The sequence below is a fragment of the Stegostoma tigrinum genome, chromosome 4, assembly GCF_030684315.1.
Source record: "Stegostoma tigrinum isolate sSteTig4 chromosome 4, sSteTig4.hap1, whole genome shotgun sequence".
Lineage (NCBI taxonomy): Eukaryota > Metazoa > Chordata > Chondrichthyes > Orectolobiformes > Stegostomatidae > Stegostoma > Stegostoma tigrinum.
In genome coordinates this window covers 6,062,622-6,085,942 of record NC_081357.1, presented here as the reverse complement: position 1 = coordinate 6,085,942, position 23,321 = coordinate 6,062,622, and the positions used below count along the sequence as shown (strand labels likewise).

The window sequence follows — 23,321 nt, the reverse complement described above, 5'->3', positions numbered from 1 at the left end:
GATTTTAGTAAGGCATTTGACAAGGTCCCATGCGGAAGACTGGTCAAAAAAAAAGTCCATGGGATGCAGGAAAACGTGTCAAACTGGAAACAAAGCTGGCTTAAAGACAGGAAACAAAATATACCGGTTGAAGGCTGCCCTTCCAAATGGAAAGTCGTTTCAAGTGATGTTCTGCAAGGCTTAGTGTTGGGAACCTCTGTTCATTTTACACATTAACAACTTGCACTTGAACGTAGGGGGCAAAACTGTGAAATGTGCAGATGACATGAAAAGTGACCATGTAGTAGATACTGCAAATGATAGGTGTGAACTTGAAAATGATACAGATGCGTCACTGAAGTGGGCAGAAAAGTTACGTGAACCTTGAATGACGAGGGATATTATAACCTTGGTCAAAAAGAAAATGGCAGAAAACGCAAGAAAGGAGAAGGGGAACTGACAAAGCCCTTTAAGTGGATGTGAGTTTGCTTGCTGAGCTGGAAGGTTAGTTTTCAGACGTTTCGTCACCATTCTAGGTAACATCATCAGTGAGCCTCCAGTGAAGCGCTGGTGTTATGTCCCACTTTCTATTTATCTGTTTAGGTTTCCTTGGGTTGGTGACATCATTTCCTGTGTTGGTGATGCCATTTCCTGTTCTTTTTCTCAGAGGGCGGTAGATTGGATCCAAATCAGTGTGTTTGTTGATGGAGTTCCGGTTGGAATGCCATGCTTCTAGGAATTCTCGTGCATGTCTCTGTTTGGCTTGTCCTAGGATGGATGTGATGTCCCAATCAAAGTGGTGTCCTTCCTCATCTCAATGTAAGGATACTAGTGATAGTGGGTCATGTCATTTTGTGGCTAGTTGATGTTCATGTATCCTGGTGGCTTGCTTTCTGCCTGTTTGTCCAATGTAGTATTTGTCACAGTTCTTGCAAGGTATTTTGTAAATGACGTTCGTTTTGCTTGTTGTCTGTAAAGGGTCTTTTAAGTTCATTAGCTGCTGTTTTAGTGTGTTGGTGGGTTTGTGGGCTACCATGATGCCAAGAGGTCCGAGTAGTCTGGCAGTCATTTCCAAAATGTCTTTGATGGAGGGGAGAGTGGTTATGGTTTCTGGGCCCGTTTTGTCTGTGTGTTTGGATAGGCGGACTGTGTTCATTGGGTACCCGTTCTTTTTGAATACGCTGTATAGGTGATTTTCTTCTGCTCTTCGTAGTTCCTCTGTGCTGCAGTGTGTGGTGGCTCGTTGGAATAATGTTCTAACGCAGCTTCGTTTGTCGGTGTCGGGATGGTTGCTCCTGTAGTTCAGTACTTGGTCCGTATGTGTTGTTTTCCTGTAGATGCTGGTTTGAAGTTCCCCATTGACTGTTTGCTCTACTGTGACATCTAGGAATGGCAGTTTTTGTTGTTGTTTTCCTCCTCTTTTGTGAATGTCATGCCAGTAAGGGTATTATTGATGGTCTTGAAGGTTTCCTCTAGTTTGTTTTGTTTAGTGGTGACAAAGGTGTCATCCATGTAGCCAACCCAAAGTATGGGTTGGATGATTGGCAGAGCTGTTTGTTCGAATAAACAGCTGACCAGAGCCCTCAAGTCCTTGGAGAGGAATAAGACTCCCGGGAGCGACGGCTTACCGGTCGAGCTGTATTCCGCTCTGTGGGACCTGGTCGGCCAGGTGTACGATAGTGCGCTTCGGGCAGGGGAAATGTGAAAGTCAATGAGGAAGGGCATCATCACCCTCATTTACAAGAGGAAGGGGGAGAGGGAAGAAATTAAGAATTGGCGTCCCATTTCACTATTGAACGTGGACTACAAAATCCTGGCCAAAGTCATAGCCAACCGGGTCAGGTCTGTCCTGGAGTCGGTGATTCACCCTGACCAAACTTGTGCTGTGCCGGGTAGGATGATCGCTGAGAGCCTCGCGCTCATCAGGGATACGATCGCCTACGTGCAGGACAGGCGGGTGGACACCTGCCTCGTCAGCCTGGACCTGGAGAAGGCCTTCGACAGGGTCTCTCATGCTTACATGAGGGACGTCCTCTCCAAATTGGGGTTCGGGGAGGGCATCCGCAATTGGATCCGGCTGCTCTACACCAACATCGTTAGCGCAGTCTCGATTAACGGGTGGGAATCAGACAGTTTTCCCGTGCAGATCTGGAGTCAGGCAGGGCTGCCCGCTCTCTCATGCCTTGTTCGTGTGCTGTGTGGAGCCCTTCGCTGCATCCATCAGGAAGGACGTGAGCCTTAAGGGCGTGACTATCCCAGGCAGCGGAGGCCTTCAGGTCAAGACCTCCCTGTACAGGAACATGTTGCCGTCTTCTGCACCGATCGTCGGTCAGTGAGTAGGCTGTTGGACATCTGCGGCCAGTTTGAACTGGCCTCAGGTGCCAAAGTCAATAGGGGTAAGAGTGAGGCCGTGTTCTTCGGGAACTGGGACGACTGCCCCTTCATCCCCTTCACCGTAAGGACAGACTACCTGAAGGTGCTGGGTGTTTGGTTCGGTGGAGCTGGGGCATGCACTAAGACTTGGGAGAGCGTATCACCAAACTGAAGCAGAAGCTGGGCAGGTGGACGCTCTGGTCTCTCTCCATCGCGGGTAAGAACCTGGTTGTCAGGTGCGAGGGGCTTTCGGTACTGTTGTATGTGGCGCAGGCCTGGCCTATTCCCTGGACATGCGCCGCTGTGGTCACCCGGGCCATCTTCCACTTCATTTGGGGGTCGAGGATGGACCGGGTCCGCAGGGACACCATGTACAAAGACCTGGAAAATGGGGGAAAGGACGTACCGAACGCCACCCTCGCCCTGATGGCTACCTTTGTCTGCGGCTTCATCAAGCTGTGCGTAGATCCTCAGTACGCAAACACCAAGTGTCACTACTTACTGAGGTTCTACTTGTCCGCGGTGTTGCGAAGGATGGGCCTGGCCTCATTGCCACGGAACACTCCAAGGAGTTGGACCGTCTCGTACCACCTGTCCTTCGTGGAGAAATTTTTGAAAGGAAACACCTTTGACCACAAGGCCGTCAGGCAAGTGGTCAGCACGTAGTATTCTCGAGACCCTTCGGGAAAAGGAGAGGGTGGGTCCTGTCGTGTGGTTCCCCACACAGGCTGCCAAAGTCGTTTGGCAGAATGCCTCATCGCCAGAACTTTCAAACAAGCACAAGGACATTGATTGGCTGGCGGTGAGAGGGGCTCTGCCAGTGAGATCCTTTATGCATGCCCGGAATCTCTGCGCCACCGCATGCTGCCTTCGAAGCGGCTGCGGGGGGGACGAGAGTGTCGATCACGTCCTTCTTGGGTGTGCCTAAGCACAGGAGGTCTGAAGGGGGATGCAGTGGTATTTGTCGAGGTTCGTCCTGAGCAGCTCCGTGACACGGGACTCCATACTCTACGGGCTGTTTCCCGGGACGCACACCAAGGCCAACATCAACTGCGCCTGGAGGACCATCAATGCAGTGAAAGATGCTCTTTGGTCTGCCCGAACTTGCTGGTCTGCCAGCTGAAAGAACTGACCCCGACTGAATGTTGCAGACTGGCGCACTCCAAGGTCCAGGATTACGTGCTGAGGGACGCGCTAAAGCTTGGAGCAGCCGCTGCCAAGGCGCAGTGGGGAAAGACCACCATATGAAACCCCTCATCCAGAATAGAAACAAGAGCCCTATCTGGTAACTGGGCCCAGCAGGCGCCTTCCCCAACTGGTCAGAGGGCCAATGGGGACTGTGCGGGGAGACGACTGCCGGGGTATTTTCTTTGCTTTGTTTTTTTTTCTTTGTTTTGTTTTTTCCTTTAGTTGGTGTACGTACCCCCGGGTAACCCGGAGCGGCTTGCATGACTGGGTAGGTGTATAAATGTTTTACTTTTTGTACATTCTATGAATAAAGTATATGTTTTCAAATTTTAAAAAATGACGAAACGTCTGAAAACTAACCTTCCAGCTCAGTGAGCAAACTCACATCCAGAAACTCAACCTGAGCTACAAATCTTCTCAAAACCCGCTAGCCCTTCAAGTATATGAGGTAAGTAGGGGAAAGCTTAAGCTAGGAATTAGAATGGCTAAGAGGGATCATGAAAAGTCATTAGCAGACAGGATTAAAGAGAATCCCAAGGCTTTTTGTACACATATAAAAAGCAAGAAGGTTGCTGGGGAAAGAAAAACAGAAGTTGCTGGGAAAGCTCAGCAGGTCCAGCAGCATCTGGGAAGAGAAATCAGAATTAATGAGTCAGGTCTGGTGACCCTTTAGTTTTTATTTAGCCAGCGAAAGGGTTGGCTCACTCAAGGGCAAAGCAGGGAATCTACGTGTGCAGCCAGAAGAGGTAGTTGAGATCTTAAATGAATACTCAGCATTTACCAATGAGAAGGAATTGGTGGAGGATTATCTTAGGGAAAGGGCTGTCAAATTTCCAAGCTAAGTTGCTATTAAAAAGGAAGTGCAGTTGTGCATCTTAAAAACTATTCAGACAGAAAAGTCCCTGACTCTTGATGGGATCTATCCCAGTATACTGAGGGAGACAACAAAACAAATTGCTGGAGCACTGACAGATGTCTTTGTATCCTCTTTGGCTACAGGTGAGTTCCCAGAAGACTGGAGAATAGCTAAAGTTGTCCTATTGTTTAAAAAGGGTAACACAGATAAACCAGGAAATTACAGGCCTGTAAACCTCACATCAGTAGTAAGGAAATTATTGGAAAAGATTCTCAAGGACAAGATGTGTAAGCATTCAGAAGTAAGTGGACTGATTAGCGATAAACAGCATGGTTTTGAGTGGGGGAAGCTGTGCCTCGCTTCCTTGATCAAGTTTTTTGAAGACGTGACAAAGATGGTTGATGATGGAAAAGCAGTTGACATTGCCTATATAGCCTTCAGTAAAGCCTTTGACAAGGTCCTTCATGGTAGACTGGTACAAAAGGCAAAGTCACATGGTATCAGGGGTGAACTGGCAAGCTAGATACAGAGATAGCAGGAACTGCAGATGCTGGAGAATCTGAGATAACAAGATGTAGAGCTGGATGAATATAGCAGGCCAATCAGAGGAACAGGAGGAGGAGGGTTAGCCACAGGAGACAGAGAGTAGTGTTGGAAGAATGTTTTTCAGAGTGTAGTGCTGTGAATAGTAATGTTCCACAGGGATCAGTGCTGGGACTTCTGCTATTGGTGACCTAAATAAATGATTAGGAGTAAAACATAGCTGGTCTAATTTGTGTGTTGCGAGCGATACAAAGATTGGTGGAGTTGCAGGTAGTGAGGAGGATTGTCAGGAGATACAGCAGGACATAGATCAGTTGGAAGCATTTGCAGAAAATGGCAGATGGAGTTTAATCTGGACAATGTGAGATGATGCATTTTGGAAGGTCAATTACAGGTGGAAATTATACAGTGATTGGCAGAACCCTTAGGATTACTGACATGCAGAAAGACCTGGGTGTGTAGGTCCACAGATCACTGAAGATGGCATTGCACATAGATAAGGTAGGAAAAAATCGCTTATGGTATGCATGCGTTCATTGGAAGGGACATTCAGTATAACAACAGACAAGTTATGCTGCTGCTCTATATAACTTTAGTTCGACCACACTTGGAATATTGCATACAGTTCTGGTCACCACACTTTCAAAAGGATGTGGATGCTTTGCAAAGGGTACAGAAAAGGTTTACCAGGCTGTTGCCTAGAATGGGGGATTCCAGCAATGAAGAAAGGTTGGATCTGCATCTGCAGTTCCTACTATCTTGGATGGACTGGGTTTGTTTTCAATAGTATGCAGGAGGTTAAGGGATGACTTGATTGAAGTTTATAAGATTGTGAATGGCATGGATAGAGTGGAAAGTGTGAGGCTTTTTCCCAGGGTGGATGGGTCAAAAACTAGGGGACACAGGTTCAACAGCAAGGAGAGAATTTTAAAAAAGATGTGTGAGGCATGTTTTTCACACAAAGGGTGCTGAGTGCCTGGAACGCATTGCCAGAGAAGGTGGCGGAGGCAAACACAATAGCAGCATTCAAGAAGCACCTGGATGAATACATGAGTCGGAAAGGAATAGATGTATACAGATCCTGAGTGAAGGCAATTTTAATATGGAAAGACAAAATGTGTTGGCTCAGGCTTGGAGGGCCAATGGACCTGTCCCTGAGCTGTATTTTTCGTTGATCTTGTTCAAAATGGCAGGTGGAGTTCAGGTCTGATAAGTGTGAGGCAATACATTCAGGGAAGTCAAACTGTAGAAGAGTATACACAATAACAGGAATATACTGAGAGGAGTAAATGAAGTGAAACGTCTTGGCATGCAAGTGTACAGGTCCCTAAAGGCAGCAGTACAGGTTGTGACAATGCAATGGCTTTATTTCATCTTGGGTTTGATTGCTGCAAGGCTCTAAAGTAGTGGTGAAAAGTAGTTCCCCAAAACCATGATGGTAAACAGTTTGTGAAGCCTTGAGGTTTTTTTTTTAGAAGTTGGAACATTAGAATTAGCCTGGATGTAGCTCGCACAAATCAGGATTTCTATTTTTTTTCATTTTTTTAGGTCCAGCTATAAGCAATTGCTGTTGTGGGCTTGAAGAAGTAAAAGCTATTTTTTCTCTCTCTCAATTACAGCCAAAAGCTGGGAGTCCTCCTCCTTGGCTTCCAGACTGCTTGCAAGACAAAATCTGCATTTATGAGTCTGCCTTTTTGCCAAAGGATGTTTATGGCATGTTACTATATTGGAACAGTTAATTAGTAATGGCTACTGTATCTATTATTGTTAAGTTTTCCAATGAAGTTAAGTTACTTTAAGTTCCTCTTCCTTTGATTATATTTTTAACTAAGATGTTTAAATAAATTGTGTTTTGCTTAACATTGAATAGTTTGACCAGTTGCAATGCATCTGGAACATGGTAATTTACATTTGTCTTTAAAATAAGGAAATGTTAGGGTGTAGGTTACCTTCTTAAAACATTTTTAGAAGGTTTGGTCTGGTCCATAACAAGGTAGATAATGCTGTAAAGAAGGCATAGGAAATGCTTTACTTCATTGGTAGACGTACCGAATACAAAAATAGAGACATAATGATAAAATTGTATGAGATACTGGCGAGGTCACAACTGGAGTATTACAAAGAACAAAGAACAATACAGGGATAACAAGGAGTCGAGTTGGATGAACACAGCAGGCCAAGCAGCATCAGAGGAGCAGGAAAGCTGATGTTTCAGGGCTAGACCCTTCTTCGCTAAAATCTGCTATGTGATAACAAGGCCTGGTGTGTGGGGTAAAAAGCTAGAACATGGGAGAATCTAGGCCCTAAAATTACTGAATTTGATATTAAGTCCAGAGGGCTGCAGGGTCCCCACGCAGAAAATGAGATCTTGCTCTTACAGTTTGTACTGATCTTTGTTGGAACACAGCAGCAAGCCAGAGGCAGAGATGTTGGCCAAGGAACAGCGTGGTGTGTTAAAGTGGCAGGTAACTGGAAGCTCGGGTCTTTTTTATGAGCAGCATGTACATATTCTGCGAAACGGTCACTCAGTCTACATCTCAGTTCCCCAGTGTAAAGGTGACCACATTGTGAGCAGTAAATGCAGTAGACTAGATTCTGGGAAGATTCTCAAAAGCCAAAACATCCTTTCACAGATAAGGACACCAAAACTGCACTCAAAACTCCAGGCACGGCTTTACCCGTGAATGCCCTGCACTGTCACAGCGAGACTTCCCTGCTCCTGCACTCGAATCATCTTGCTACGAAAGCCAACATACCGTTTGTCTTCTTTAGTGCCTGCTTCATCTACAGGCTTACTTTTAGCAACTGGTGCACAAGGATACTTGGTCTCATTGAACTACCCTCTTCCCCATTTATTGCCATTCAGATAATCTGCCTGCCTATTTTTCTTACTAGAGTAGATAGCCTCACATTTATCCACATTTTCATAGATCTTCTATGTACTTGCCCACTTATTTAACCTTTCCAATTGTACTGAGACTTCAATGCACCCTCCTCACAGCATGCCCTCCCACCCAGCTCTTTGTCATCTGCAAACCTGGACTGTATCATATCGTTTCCTCATCTAAATCATTAAATATATATATTGTGAATAGTTGGGGTCCAACCATTGATCCCTTCCATATTCCACTGTCATTGCCTGCCGCTTGGAAAAGATCCTTGTGTCCCAAATACCAACAAGCTCTCAATCCATTCCAGTGCAAAATATCCAATCCCATGTACTTTAATTTTACATGCTAATATTGTATGTGGGACCTTATCAAAAGCCTTGTGAAAATCCAAGTAAATCAAAATTCTCTGGGTGCCCTTTATCAACTCTACTCATTACATTCCCAAAAAAATCCAGCTAATTTGTCAAGGGCAACTTTCACTTTGTAAATCCATACTGCCCTTATTCAATCCTGACATTATTTGCCAAGTGCTCTGCTGTTATATGTTTTAAAGCAGACTCTTAACATTTTTCCCACTATTAATATCAAGCAAACCAGTCTATAATTTATTGTTTCTCTCCGCTTCCCCTTTCATGTACTGGAATTTTGTTGCTGATCCTTCGATCCACAGAACCGTCAATTAAAAATTTAAAAGTCAATTAAAAAAATTTGGAAGATGACCACTAATACATCTACTATATCTAGAGCCACTTCTTTAAGTATAATGAGATGAAGGTTATCAGGCCGTAGTGATTTATCTGCCTTTAACTCTGTTAGATTCCAGACACAATTTCTTTTAGTTCCTCCTTCGCATCAGAGCCTGTTTGGCAACCTAATGGCAAACTAATGTGAGTTCCTGGATGCTTCTGAAAGGTCCCATTTAGAAACTGTGTCCAATTTTGGGCCCCACACCTCAGGAAGGACATACTAGCCCTGGAGCGTGTCCAGTGGAGATTCACACGGATGATCCCTGGAATGGTAGGTTTAACGTACGATGAACGGCTAAGTATCCTGGGATTGTATTCATTAGAGTTTAGAAGGTTGAGGGGAGATCTAATAGAAACTTATAAGATAATGTATGGCTTAGAAAGGGTGGACGCTGGGAAGTTGTTTCCATTAGGTGGGGAGACTAGGACCCCTGGGCACAGCCTTAGAATTAGAGGGGGTAAATTTAAAACAGAAATGAGGAGACATTTCTTCAGCCACGGAATGGTGAGCCTGTGGAATCCATTGCCACAGAGCGCAGTGGAGGCCGGGACGTTAAATGTCCTCAAGGCAGAGATCAATAAATTCTTGATCTCACAAGGAATCAAGGGCTACGGGGAGAGTGCAGGGAAGTGGAGTTGAAATGCCCATCAATGATTAAATGGCAGAGTGGACTCGATGGGTCGAATGGCCTTACTTCTACTCCTATGTCTTATGATCTTATGGAAAGGTGGAGGAACCAGCAACCATGCTTTGGATGTAGTTTTGTTAAGAGCCTGGCTCCATAAAATTTAGGATTTAATTCACTCAGTGTTGGTATTTTATATGAATACCTTTTCAAGTGAAAAGTTGAGGCACAATGTATCTTGATATACACTGTTATCAGCTTTGTTTAATATATAGAGCTACACTAATCGGTGGTGCTTGACCTTTGAATGGAATCATTTCACTTAGTTTTGCTTGAACCTTTGTTTTAATGTTAACATGCAGCACTTATTAAGTGTAGAGATCTACAGCACAGGAAAAGGCCCTTTGGCTTGAAATGTCCACGCCAGTCAAAAAACCCTAAATATTCTAATCCTATTTTCCAACACTTGGCATTGCAAGTACACATCTAAATGCAATTAAAGTGTTTTGAGGATTTATGAATCGACCACTCTTACAGGTAGTGAGTTCCAACTTCCCATCACCCTCTGGTGAAAAAGTGTTTCGTCAGACCTCCTCTAAACTTTCTGCCCCTTGCTGTAAATTTAAGCTCCCTAATCATTGAAGCATTCCATCAAAGAGAAAGCCTTCTTCCTGTCAAACCTATCTATGTCACTCATAACTTTATACATTTCAATCACGTCCCCTCTCAATCTCCTTTGCTTTAATGAAGAAAGCACTCTTCATAACAGGTACACTTCTTTTGCACCGTCCCTCCCCCCTCCAACCCCGCTCCAGTGCAATCACGTCCCTCCTACAATTTGCAATTCCAGAAGTGGTCCTCGTTCAATATCCAGGCTTGGGCTGACAAGTGGCAAGTAACATTCACATCACAAAAATGCCAAGCAGTGGCTATCTCCAATAATAGCCAATCTAACCATGACATCTTGATATTCAATGGTATTACCATCACTGAATCTCCTACTATCAACATTCTTTACCATTGATCAGAAATTCAACTGGTTACAGTGGCTACAACAGCAGGTCAGGTGCTAGGAATACTACGGTAAGTAACTCACCTCCTGACTCCCCAGAGCCTGTCCATTAGCTACAAGGCACAAGTCAAGAGTGTGGTAGAATACTCCTAACTTGCTTGGATAGGTGTAGCTCCAAATACATTGAAGTGCTTGACACTATCATGGACAAAGTAGCCCACTTGATTTGCACCCTATCCACAAGATCCACTGCCTCCATCGCCAATGCTCAGTGGCAGTAGTATATACTATCTACAGGATACACTGCAGAAATTCACCCAAGATTCTTAGACAGCACCTAACAACTCATGACCACTTCCATCTAAAACGACAAGGGCAGAAGATACATAGGAACGCCACCACCTGCAAGTTTCTGTCTGAACTATTCACCATCTTGGAAATACATCACCATTCCTTCACAGTCACTGGATCAACATTCTGGAATAGCCTCCCCAATGGCATTGTGAATCTACATTCAGCATGTGGACTGCAGTGGTTCGTGAAGGCAGATAACCACCATATTCTCGAGAGCAAATAGGGACAAGCGATAAATGCTAGCCAGCCAATGACAACCACACCCCAAGAGTGAACAAAAATAAATGCATATGCTATTCTAGTAGTGGCTCGACCAGTGCGGTTCCAGCATAACCTCTTTGTTCTTAAACTCTGAGACACTACTAAAGGGGAATAGAACAAAGAACAAAGAAAATTACAGCACAGGAACAGGCCCTTTGGCCCTCCAAACCTGTGCCGATACGGATCTTCTATCTAAACCTGTCAGCTACTTTCCAAGGATCTGAATCCCTCTGCTCCCTGCCCATTCATGTATCTGTCTAGATACATACAGCATAGAACATAGAACAATACAGTGGAGAACAGGCCCTTCGGCCCTCAATGTTGCACCAACCTGTGACCTAATCTAAGCCCATCCCTCTACACTATCCCATCATCATACATATGCTTATCTAAGGACTTTTAAATGTCCCTAATGTGGCTGAGTAAATGACATTGGCAGGCAGGGCATTCCATGCCCTTACCACTCTCTGAGTAAAGAACCTGCCTCTGACATGTGTCTTAAATCTATCACTCCTCAATTTGTAGCTATGCCTCCTTGCACAAACTGACACAAACTACACCACAGTTTCCCATCCCCCTTCTGAGCTAGTTTAAATCCAACTGAATAGCACTAGCAAATTTCCCACCCAGGATATCAGTACCCCTCTGGTTCAAGTGGAGACCGTCCTGTTTGTAGAGGTCCCACCTTCCCCAGAATGAGCCCCAATTGTCCATGTACCTGAAGCCCTCCCTCCTGCACCATCCCTGCAGCCACGTGTTCAGCTGAAATCTCTCCCTGTTCTTTGCCTCACTATCACGTGGCACGGGTAACAAACCAGAGATAACCATTCTGTTTGTTCTAGCTCTCAGCTTCCACCCTAGCTCCCTGAAATCCTGCCTGACATCCCTATCCCTCTTTCTACCTATGTCGTTGGTACCTATGTGGACCACGACTTGGGGCTGGTCACCCTCACCTTATCATTATCTTAAATGATGCTATTGTGCCCGCCTCTACGACCGCCGCTGGCAACATGTTTCAGGCACCCACCACCCTCAGCGTAAAGAACTTTGAACACATATCTCTCTTAACCTTTTCCCCTCTCACCTTGAAATTGTGACCCCTAGTAATTGAGTACGCGACTCTGGGGAAAAAGCTTCTTGCTATCCACCCTGTCTATACCTCTCATGATTTTGTAGACGTCAATCAGATCCTCCCCTCAACGTCCGTCTTTCTAATGTAAACAATCCTAACCCACTCAACCTCTCATCATAGCTAGTACCCTCCATACCAGGCAACATCCTGGTGAATCTCCTCTGCACCATCTCCAAAGCATTCACATCCTTTTGGCAATGTGGCAACCAGAACTGTACATAGTATTTCAAATGTGGTCGAACCAAAGTCCAATACAACTGTAATATGACCTGCCGACTCTTGTACTCAATCACTATCTGATGAATGAAAGCATGCCATATGCCTTCTTTACCATTCTATCCACCTGCATTGCCACCTTCAGGGTACAATGGACCTGAACACCCAGATCTCTCTGTGGATCAATTCTCCCAGGGCTTTTCCATTTACCACATAGTTCACTCTTGAATTGAATCTTCCAAAATGTATCACCTCACATTTGCCTGGATTGAACTCCGTCTGCAATTTCTCCACCCAACTCTCCAATCTCTCTATATTCTGCTGCATTCTCCGACAGTCCTCTTCACTTTCTGCTACTCCACCGATCTCAGTGTCATCTGCAAACTTGCTAATCAGACCATCTATACCTTCCTCCAGATCATTTATGTATATCACAAACAACAGTGGTCCCAACACAGATCCCTGTGGAATACCACTGGTCACAGTTCTCCATTTTGAGTAACTCCCTTCCACTACCACTCTCTGTCTCCTGTTGCCCAGCCAGTTCTCTATCCATCTAGATAGTATGCCCTAGACCCCATGTGACTTCACTTTCTCCATCAGCCTACCATGGGAATATACCACCTTAACACATTATCCACCTTTCCCGATATCTTAAGCGTTAAATATACATGAACACCAACATCCCTCGGCATTCAGGGTGTGTCATAATGGCTATAAAGCCTTCCAATTACCTCATATGTTGACACAGTGTATGAGGTTAACAAATTTGAAAAGCTTGGACATCTTCCAAATTTCATTTTTCACTTTGTTAGCTACAAATTTTGTTGATATGTCTGCATTTTCCACACTTTTCACATCTTCCTTGGAGCAAACTTGTGCTGTTGTTCCCCTCTTGTTAGTCACTTGGCTATGACACAGGACCTTGTTTTGCTTTTGAAGTCAGATTTTCGGAACTTGAGCGCCCAATGTCAGTTGTAACCTTATGTGGAGCTGGATGAACACAACAGGCCAGGCAACATCAGAGGAGCAGGAAAGTTTATTTCGGGCCTGGACCTTTCTTCATTTCTGAGAACCGAAACATCAGCTTTCCTGCTCCTCTGATGCTGCTTGGCCTACTGTGTTCATCCAGCTCCACACCTTGTTATCTCAGACTCCAGCATTGGCAGTTCCTACTATCTCTCAATTGTAAGTTTGCTGGTTTGGTAAACTTTGCTGACTAGCAATCCTGTTATCTGCAACTTATGCATGAAATTGTTGTTGGCCTGCCATTTTGTCTTCATGCATGCATTCAACTTCAGCAAAGAGGCAATACTGTAATGGTCTTTCCAGAAGGCTGTAATAGATCTAGAGGCTCTAAGCAAGTTAATTAACCTTTCTGCAAGTTTTTTTTTCAGATATATCACACTCATATCTTTTGTTGCGGCAACTAGTGACAAAGTATCCAATCGACTCATGGCATTTCTGTCTGTACAACATGAGGTGGAGTCAATTCGTCTAGAAGTTGATGTGAACCTTCAACTGGGTTTTCAAGTTCTCTCAAGATCTTCTCTGGATTTTTAAAAATTTCTCTTCAGAAAAACTGATGTATTTATTCATTGAAGCCACTCCTTCTGAACAGCAGAAAAAAATTTCAGAAATAAAAGCAAAGTACTCCAGGTGACGGAGCTCTGAAACCAAAACAAAGTGCTAGAGGAAGAGATAATAAAACGTGAGGCTGGATGAACACAGCAGGCCCAGCAGCATCTCAGGAGCACAAAAGTTGATGTTTTGGGCCTAGACCCTTCATCAGAGACCCTCTCTGATGAAGGGTCTAGGCCCGAAATGTCAGCTTTTGCGCTCCTGAGATGCTGCTGAGCCTGCTGTGTTCATCCAGCCTCACATTTTATTATCTTGGATTCTCCAGCATCTGCAGTTCCCATTATCACTGCTAGAGAAAGAGGTTCAGAATTAACATTTTGAGTATGATATGACTTCTTAGGAACTGAAGATTCTTGGAGACCTAATCTCAATATCATTTATTGTTTGAACTGTAAAATAAAAGTTCATGTAATAAGTGTTTCTTAAATAACTGTAATTCAGTGATGACGTACAATCAACAATCAAATATTTGTCTTCCAATTCATGTTGAGGCTCTGTGGTTCTTATTAAATTGAAGCCGCATGCAGAGCTTGTTTTTCTTTTACTGAAGAAGGGTCTAGGCCCGAAAAGTCAGCCTTCCTCCTCCACTTAGCAATTCTGGAAAGTGTGAAAATAAATAAGTCCCTTGGGCTGGCTGGGATGTATCCTAGGATTCTCTGTGAAGTTAGGGAGGAGATTACAAAGCCTTTGGCTTTGATCTTTATATTGTCGTTTGTTCAGGACTCGTGCCAGAAGACTGGAGGATAGCAAATGTTGTCCCCTTGTTCAAGAAGGGGAGAAGAGACAACCCTAGTAATTATACACCAATGAGCCTTACTTCGGTTGTGGGTAAAGTGTTGGAGAGGATTATAAGAGACAGGATTTATAATCATTAGGAAAGGAATAATTTGATTTGGGATAGTCAACATGGTTTTGTGAAGGGTAGGTCGTGCCTCACAAACCTTACTGAGTTCTTTGAGAAGGTGACCAAACAGGTGGATGAGGGTAAAGTGGTTGATGTGGTCTACATGGATTTCAGTAAAGTGTTTTATAAAGCTCCCCACTGTAGGCTACTGCAGAAAATACGGAGGCATGGGATTGAGGGTGATTTAACAGTTTGGATCAGAAATTGGCTAGCTGTAAGCAGACAAAGGGTGGTGGTTGATGGGAAATGTTCATCCTGGAGTTCAATTTCTAGTGGTGTACTGCAAGGATCTGTTTTGGGGCCACTGCTGTTTATCATTTTCAAAAATGACCTGGATGAGGGCATAGAAGGATGAGTTAGTAAATTTGCAGATGACACTAAAGTCGGCAGAGTTGTGGGTAGTGCGGAAGGATGTTACAGGTTACAGAGGGACATAGATAAGCTGCAGAGATGGGCTGAGAGGTGGCTAATGGAGTTTAATGCAGAAAAGTGTGAGGTGATTCCGTTTGGAAGGAGTAACAGGAATACTGAGTACTGGGCTAATGATAAGATTCTTGGTAGTGTGGGTGAGCAGAGGGATCTCGGTGTCCATGTGCATAGATCCCTGAAAATTGTCACCCACGTTGATAGGGTTGTTAAGAAGGCGTATGATGTGTTAAGTTTTATTGGTAGAGGGGTTGAATTTCGGAGCCATGAGGTCATGTTGCAGCTGTACAAAACTCTGGTGAGGCCACACATGGAGTATTGCTTGCAGTTCTGGTCGCCGCATTATAGGAAGGATGTTGAAGCATTGGAAAGGGTGCAGAGGAGATTTACCAGGATGTTGCCTGGTATGGAGGGAAGGTCTTATAAGGAAAGCTAAGGGGCTTGAGGTTGTTTTCATTAGAGAGAATAAGGCTAACAGGCAACTTAATAGAGACTTACAAGATGATCAGAAGATTAGATAGGGTGGACAGTGTGAGCCTTTTTCCTCGGATGGTGATAGTTAGCACGAGGCGACATAGCTTTAAATTGAGGAGTGATAGATATAGGACGGAAGTCAGATGTACGTTTTTTTACTCAGAGAGTAGTAGAGGAGTGGAATGACCTGCCTACAACAGTAGTAGACTCGTCACCTTTAAGGGCATTTCAATGGTCATTGGATAAACATATGGATGATAATGGGATAGTGTAGGTTAGCTGGGCTTCAGATGAATGATGGTGCTGGCTCGAAGGACCGAATGGCCTACTCCTGCACCTATTGTCTATTGATTTCACAAGTCAGTGCAACATCGAGGGCTAAAGGACCTCTACTGGGCTATAATGTTCTATGTTCTGATGCTGCTTCATTCAGCTCAACAGCTTGTTATCGCAGAGCTTGTTTGTTGTGTTTTACTTTTTTTGTTCTGAACTTTTATTTTTCCCCTTCTTTTGCTTTGATATTATTTTGACTTCGACTGTTGTGGCCCATTTAATGAGTACTGTTGCGGATGTAAGTTTGCTCGCTGAGCTGGAAGGTTTGTTTTCAGACGTTTCGTCACCACTCTAGGTAACATCATCAGGGAGCCTCCTCGGTTGGAGATGGTTAGCACGAGGGGACATAGCCTTAAATTGAGGGGTGAACTTATTGAATTCTTTGAGAAGGTGCCCAAACAGGTAGATGAGAGTAAACTGGTTGATGTGGTGTATATGGATTTCAGCAAGGCGTTCGATAAGGTTCCCCACAGTAGGCTATTGTACAAAATGCAGAGGAATGGAATTGTGGGAGATATAGCAGTTTGGATCAGAAATTGGCTTGCTGAAAGAAGACAGAGGGAGGTGGCAGTTGATGGGAAATTTTCATCCTGGAGAGCAGTTACGAGCGGTGTACCGCAAGGGGCGGTGTTGGGTCCACTGCTGTTTGTCATTTTTATAAATGACCTGGATGAGGGCGTAGAAGGATGGGTTAGTAAATTTGCAGACGACACTAAGGTCGGTGGAGTTGTGGATAGTGACAAACGATGTTGTAGGTTGCAGAGAGACATAGATAAGCTGCAGAGCTGGGCTGAGAGGCGGGAAATGGAGTTTAATGCAGACAAGTGTGAGGTGATGCACTTTGGTAGGAGTAACCGGAAGGCAAAGTACAGGGCTAACGGTAAGATTCTTGGTCGTGTAGATGAGCAGAGAGATCTCGGCGTCCATGTACACAGATCCTTGAAAGTTGCCACCCAGGTTGACAGGGCTGTTAAGAAGGCATACAGTGTTTTAGCTTTTATTAATAGAGGGATCAAGTTCTGGAACCAAGAGGTTATGCTGCAGCTGTACAAAACTCTGGTGCGGCCGCACTTGGAGTATTGCGTACAGTTCTGGTCACAGCATTATAAGAAAGACGTGGAAGCTTTGGAAAGGGTGCAGAGGAGATTTACGAAGATGTTGCCTGGTATGGAGGGAAGGTCTTACGGGGAAAGGGTGAGGGACTTGAGGCTGTTTTCATTAGAGAGAAGAAGGTTGAGAGGTGACTTAACTGAGACACATAAAATAATCAGAGGGTTAGATAGGGTGGATAGGGAGAGCCTTTTTCCTAGGTTGGTGACAGCGAGCACGAGGGGGCATAGCTTTAAATTGAGGGGTGAAAGATATAGGACAGATGTCAGAGGTAGTTTCTTTACTCAGAGAGTAGTAAAGGAATGGAACACTTTGCCTGCAACAGTAGTAGATTCGCCAACTTTAAGTACATTTAAGTCATCATTAGACAAGCATATGGACGTACATGGAATAGTGCAGGTTAGATGGGCTTCAGATTGGTATGACAGGTCGGCACAACATCGATGGCCGAAGGGCCTGTACTGTGTTGTATGCTATCTAGCCTATATGCTGATCACCTATACAGCATATTCAAAAAGAATGGGTATCCAATGAACACAGTCCGCCGATTTCTCAGCAACAAACCCAAACAAACAGACAAAACGTGCCCAAAAACCATAACTACTCTCCCCTCCTTCAAAGACATCTCGGAAATGACTGCCAGACTACTCAGACCTCTTGGCATCAGGGTATACCACAAACCCACCAACACACTAAAACTGCAGCTAATGAACTTAAAAGACCCTATACAGACAACAAGCAAAACGAACGTCAATTACAAAATACCTTGCAAGAACTGTGACAAACACTACATTGGACGAACTGGCAGAAAGCTAGCCACCAGGATACATGAACATCAACTAGTCACAAAACAACATGACCCACTATCACTAGTATCCTTACATACAGATGAGGAAGGACGCCACTTTGATTGGGACAACACATCCATCCTAGGACAAGCCAAACAGAGACACGCACGAGAATTCCTAGAAGCATGGCATTCCAACCGGAACTCCATCAACAAACACATTGATTTGGAGCCAATCTACCGCCCTCTGAGAAAAAGAACAGGAAATGACATCACCAACACAGGAAGTGGCATCACCAACCCAAGGGAACCTAAACAGATAAATAGAAAGCGGGACATAACACCAGCGCTTCACCGGAGGCTCACTGATGACGTTACCTAGAATGGTGATGAAACGTCTAAAAACAAACCTTCCAGCTCAGCAAGCAAACTTACATCCAGAACCTCACCCTGAGATACAAATCTTCTCCAAACTCGTGAGTACTGTTGCCTTTCGGCTGAGTCTTGAATAAATAAAGGCCTGTAATCATACATTTCAATCATCAAAGGGAGTTTGCATGAAATGAAGAGTGCTGAATCACGCATGCTACTGTACTAATTTGCAGGAAGCAAAGTGACAAAATCAACCAACTTGTGTAGTTATTTTCTTTAGTTAGAAAATCAATCTTAGTGCTCAGAACACAGTGCTCAATGTTAAACTGGCCTTACACTTTCACTGCTGATTTCAGTTTTAATTCTGTAAAAAGCATTTTAAATGTCAATTTTACCCCAAAGACTTTAAGAAATCTTCTGACTGATATAAGTTAACTTTTCTTTCAGAAAGTAGGCCTGAAATTTTATTTTGTTTATTTTGTAACAGTAATTCAGCATTTATAGCTTGATAAATTGTGAGTTTAAGGTAGAAAGAAGGTAAGTCAGCCTCCTGGATGCTTAATTTGCAGACTGAATTCACAGAAACTTGCTGCTGTTAGTATTCGAAATTCTTTGAGGTCAAGGACTACAAAATATTCAGTGGGATTTCCAAAGCTCTGCAATGAGATTTTTGATGTAGTACTGCCTCTTTGCACTGCACTACCATCATGACATGATATCTGGGAATCTTTTCTTTTGACTAGTCACCTCTGTTAAACCGGGTCTGTTCTGTCATTGTGATCTCCCATAAGTGCAGGGCAGGTTTTTTTTAACTTCAGCCAGGTATTTGTACCTGATAGTGATACTTACATCACCAGTAGCAACATAGCAATGAAGGGTTCAATGGATTTTTAATTCAGCTCATGGTATCTACATTTATCACAATCTTAGGCATTTACATAGAAATATAGAAGATAGGAGCAGGAGGAGGTCATTTGGTCCTTCGTGCCTGCTCCACCATTTATCACGATCATGGCTGATCATCCAACTCAATAGCCTAATCCTGCTTTGTCCCAATAACTTTTGATCCTAATCACCACAAGTGCTATATCTTGTCGCCTCTTGAATATATTCAAAGTTTTGGCATCAATTACTTCCTATGGTAATGAATTTCACAGGTTCACCACTCTTTGGGTGAAGAAATAGCACATCTCTTTCGTAAATGGTCTACGTTGAATCCTCAGGCTGTGGCCCCTGGTTCAAGAGCGAAATATGTGGTAAATGGAAAAGCCCTGGGGACAATTGATGCACTGAGAGATGTGGGTGTTCAAGTCCATTGTACCCTGAAGGTCGCTACGCAGGTCGATTCTGGTGGTCAATAAGGCATACGGCATACTTTCATTCATCGGACGGGCTATTGAGTACAAGAGTTGGCAGGTCATGTTGCAGTTGTATGGGACTTTGGTTCGACTACATTTGGAATACTGCATACAGTTCTGGTCGCCACATTTCCAAAAGGATGTGGACGCTTTGGAAAGGGTGCACAGGAGGTTCACCAGGATGTTGCCTGGTATGGAAGGTGCTAACTATGAAGAGAGGTTGAGTAGATCAGGATTATTTACATTAGCAAAATGGAGATTGAGGGGGAACCTGATTGAGGTCTACAAAATCATGAGAGGTATAGACAGGGTGGATAGCTTTTTCCCAGAGTGAGGGACTCAATTACTAGGGGTCACGATTTTAAGGTGAGAGGGGAAAAGTTTAAGGGAGATATGTGTGGAAAGTTCTTTACACTGAGGGTGGTGGGTGCCTGGAACGTGTTGCCAGCAGAGGTGGTAGAAGTGGGCATGATAGTGTCATTTAAGGTGCATCTATACAGATACATGAATGCACAGGGAGCAGAAGGATTCAGATACTTGGAAAATAGGCAACGGGTTTAGATAGAGGGTCTGGGTCAGCGCAGGCTTGGAGGGCCAAAGGTCCTGTTCCTGTGGTGTAATTTTCTTTGTTCTTTGTTCTGGACAGACCCAACATCGGGAATATCCTCACTGCATCTACCCTGTCCAGACCTGTTGGAATTTTATAAATTTCTATGAAACTCACCCTTATTTGTCTGAACTCCAGCGAAAACTATCCTAACCTAGTCAATCTCTCCACATACATCAGTCCTGCAATCCCCAGAATCAGCCTGGTAAACTTTCGCTGCACTCCCTTGAGAGCAAGAGCATCCTTCCTCAGAAAAGGAGGCCAATACTGCACACAATATTCTAGGCATGGCCTCAACAAAGCCCTGCATAACTGCAACAACACATCACTGCTCTTGTACTCAAAACCTCTCATGATGATAGTCAACATACCATTTCCCTTCTTTACCACCTGCTGCATCTGCATGCTTACCTTCAGCAATTGGTGCCCAAGGAAACTCAGGTCCCAGTGCACACTCCCCTCTCCTAATTTACAGCCATTCAGGTAGTAATCTACCTTCCTGCTTTTGCTTCCAAGTGAATAACCTCACACTCATCCAAATTATACTGCATCTGCCATTGATTTGCCCACTCACCCAATCTTTACAAATCATGCTAAAGAATCTCTGCAACCTTGTTACAGTTCAACTTCCCACACAATTTGATATCATCTGCAAATTTTGTGATGTTACATTTTGTTCCCTCATCACACTTCCCACATTTATTTGTCTGGGTTAAAGCCAAACAATTTAGATAGAAATAGTACTATGTGTCCCTCAGTGACTCACACAGTAAATATAATCAGTAGAAAAGAAACTAAGAGTAATACCATTAGGTCACATCTCATGATATAGTGATGACACAATGAGCGTTTGCCTGTTATTACCCAGTGGATTAGTGCACTGTAAGTCAAGCCCTGCTATTCCTGGAATCGTATCAAATGTAACAATTTTTTTTAAAGTATGCCCAGTCAGCCAACTTATCAGACTTTCAAATCAAGGTTTAGAGAAAACACAGACCAGGTTTCTGCACTAAACATGAATTATTATTTATTTTAAGTCATTTGTCCATAGCTATAAACAGATATAAACCATCAGACTGAACACTACTAATTAAACTTATTCATCCTCTCTCAAACTCTCCTTACACACAAACACACAGGCAAACAAATGCTAGCCCCTCAATCATCCATATTGATGTGGATTTGAACAACTACAATGCTACTAAATGTCAGGCAGAGTATTAAGTTGTCAAAGGTCAACTATGGTCATTGTCCATATCTTGTCAAAATCTGTACAGCTGTTTCAGCAAAACAGAGCCAGATAGCCTTTGCCCCCATCCCGGGCCTGCTCTGGGGTAGGTATTAGATAATCAGATCATTCTTGATACTCCACGATGAAAATAGCACGATTGTGGAACATTGTTCAGGATATTCAATTCTGTCTTCAGCAAATGCCTAAGCTCCCAATCCCCAGCTGAAAATTGAAATTGCAGTCTAATTAAAGCGGGTACTCTGATGAAGGGTCTAGGCCTGAAACATCAGCTTTTGTGCTCCGAGATGCTGCTTGGCCTGCTGTGTTCATCCAGCTTCACACTTTGTTATCTTGGATTCTCCAGCATCTGCAGTTCCCATTATCACTGTCACAAATTAACTCCGTTTGCTGGGCTATCCTAACATGAGCCACTGCAACCTGACACAACAAGAAACCGTGAAGCACATGTATTTTTAGGGGAAAGTAAGCGTGCTATAATCTCCCTCCAATCATGATCTGAAATAGAAACTGATTGAAGACATGATCATCTGATGTGATAATTAAGCCTACCTGTTGGAACAGAGAATTATAAAACAAATCCCCCAAACAAGTATGTTGACCTCATTGCCAAAAGTTGAAAGAACATTTACTTACTAGTACTAATATCCTCATAAAATAATAAAAACGATGAGCTGTCATTTCATACCTCGTGTATATTTCTTGCTGTGATAGGAGTATCATTTTTGTACCGCACAAAGAACAAGCACTGACCATTTAAACGAACATCAGATAAACTGCCCAGGAACAATCTCATCATTTTGATCCCTTTAGAAACTCCAGCAATAATTCGTCCACTGTCTACAACAACAAGAATAATCAATTGTTAAAATATTACTCAGCCACCCTACTAAAACATAGGCAATATTAGTGTCTGCACGTTTTATAATATTCATTCTTCAAATGAGTTAACATACTGTTAAATCAGGAACAAAAACAAAGATGCTGGAAAAGATTCATCCAGCTTCACACTTTGTTATCTTGGATTCTCCAGCATCTGCAGTTCACATTATCTCTGATCACAAGTTTAACCTCACTGCAAAGCCCAATGAAGGGTCTAGGCCCGAAATGTCAGCTTTTGTGCTCCGGAGATCCTGCTTAGCCTGCTTCACACTTTGTTATGCTGGAAAAGCTTAGCAGGTCTGGCAGCATCTGGGAAGGAAAAAGCAGCTTTAACATTTCGGGTCAGTTCTGAGAACTGGTGACCCAGTTCAGAGGAAGGGTCACCGGACACAAATCTCTAACTCTGTTTTACCCTTCAAAGATGCTGCTAGATCTGCTGGGCTTTTCCAGCAACTTTGTTTTTGTTTTTGATACTGTTAACAAGGTTGGAGAGTAAAATTATTACTTTCTACACCAGTAAGTCAAAATAGAACATATAGCTTTTCATGCAACTTGCAAGTTAGGACTGACTACACACTACTATCTCATGCCACAACACTCCACCCCCAACTTTGTCTAACTCATACAGCAACCAAGTTCAACATCACAGTCTTGACCAGCTTAAAGCCTGTTGTAGAGAACCCTCAAAACAAAGAAGTATACATACATCCTCCAATCCATAAGGTGTAAGAGCAAATATCAATCCATCGTAGCCAATCATAGAACAGACGTAGAACATTAAACTGTACAGCACAGGAATAGACCCTTTAGCTCATGATATTGTGCCAAATATGATACCAAATTAAACCAATCCCTTCTGCCTGCCTTTGGTCCATATCCCTCCAATGCCTACATATTCATTGGCTTATCTAAAAATCCATCAAATATCCCATTGTATCTGCCTCCACTGCCACTCCTGGCAGCACATTCCAGACTCCTACCAAACTCTGTGTCAAAAAGAC

The 23,321-nt window shown here is 43.6% G+C and overlaps 1 protein-coding gene across 1 annotated transcript in view; it reads right to left on the bottom strand.

The window, feature by feature from the left end:
• Window positions 1-23,321, bottom strand: part of LOC125452340 (dynein axonemal heavy chain 8-like) — a 1,165,100-nt gene that overhangs the window by 1,079,711 nt on the left and 62,068 nt on the right. The window contains exon 5 of the mRNA XM_059645122.1: window positions 22,127-22,278. Within this exon, the coding sequence (XP_059501105.1) occupies window positions 22,127-22,278 (152 nt within the window). The remainder of the gene's footprint in view (window positions 1-22,126; window positions 22,279-23,321) is intronic.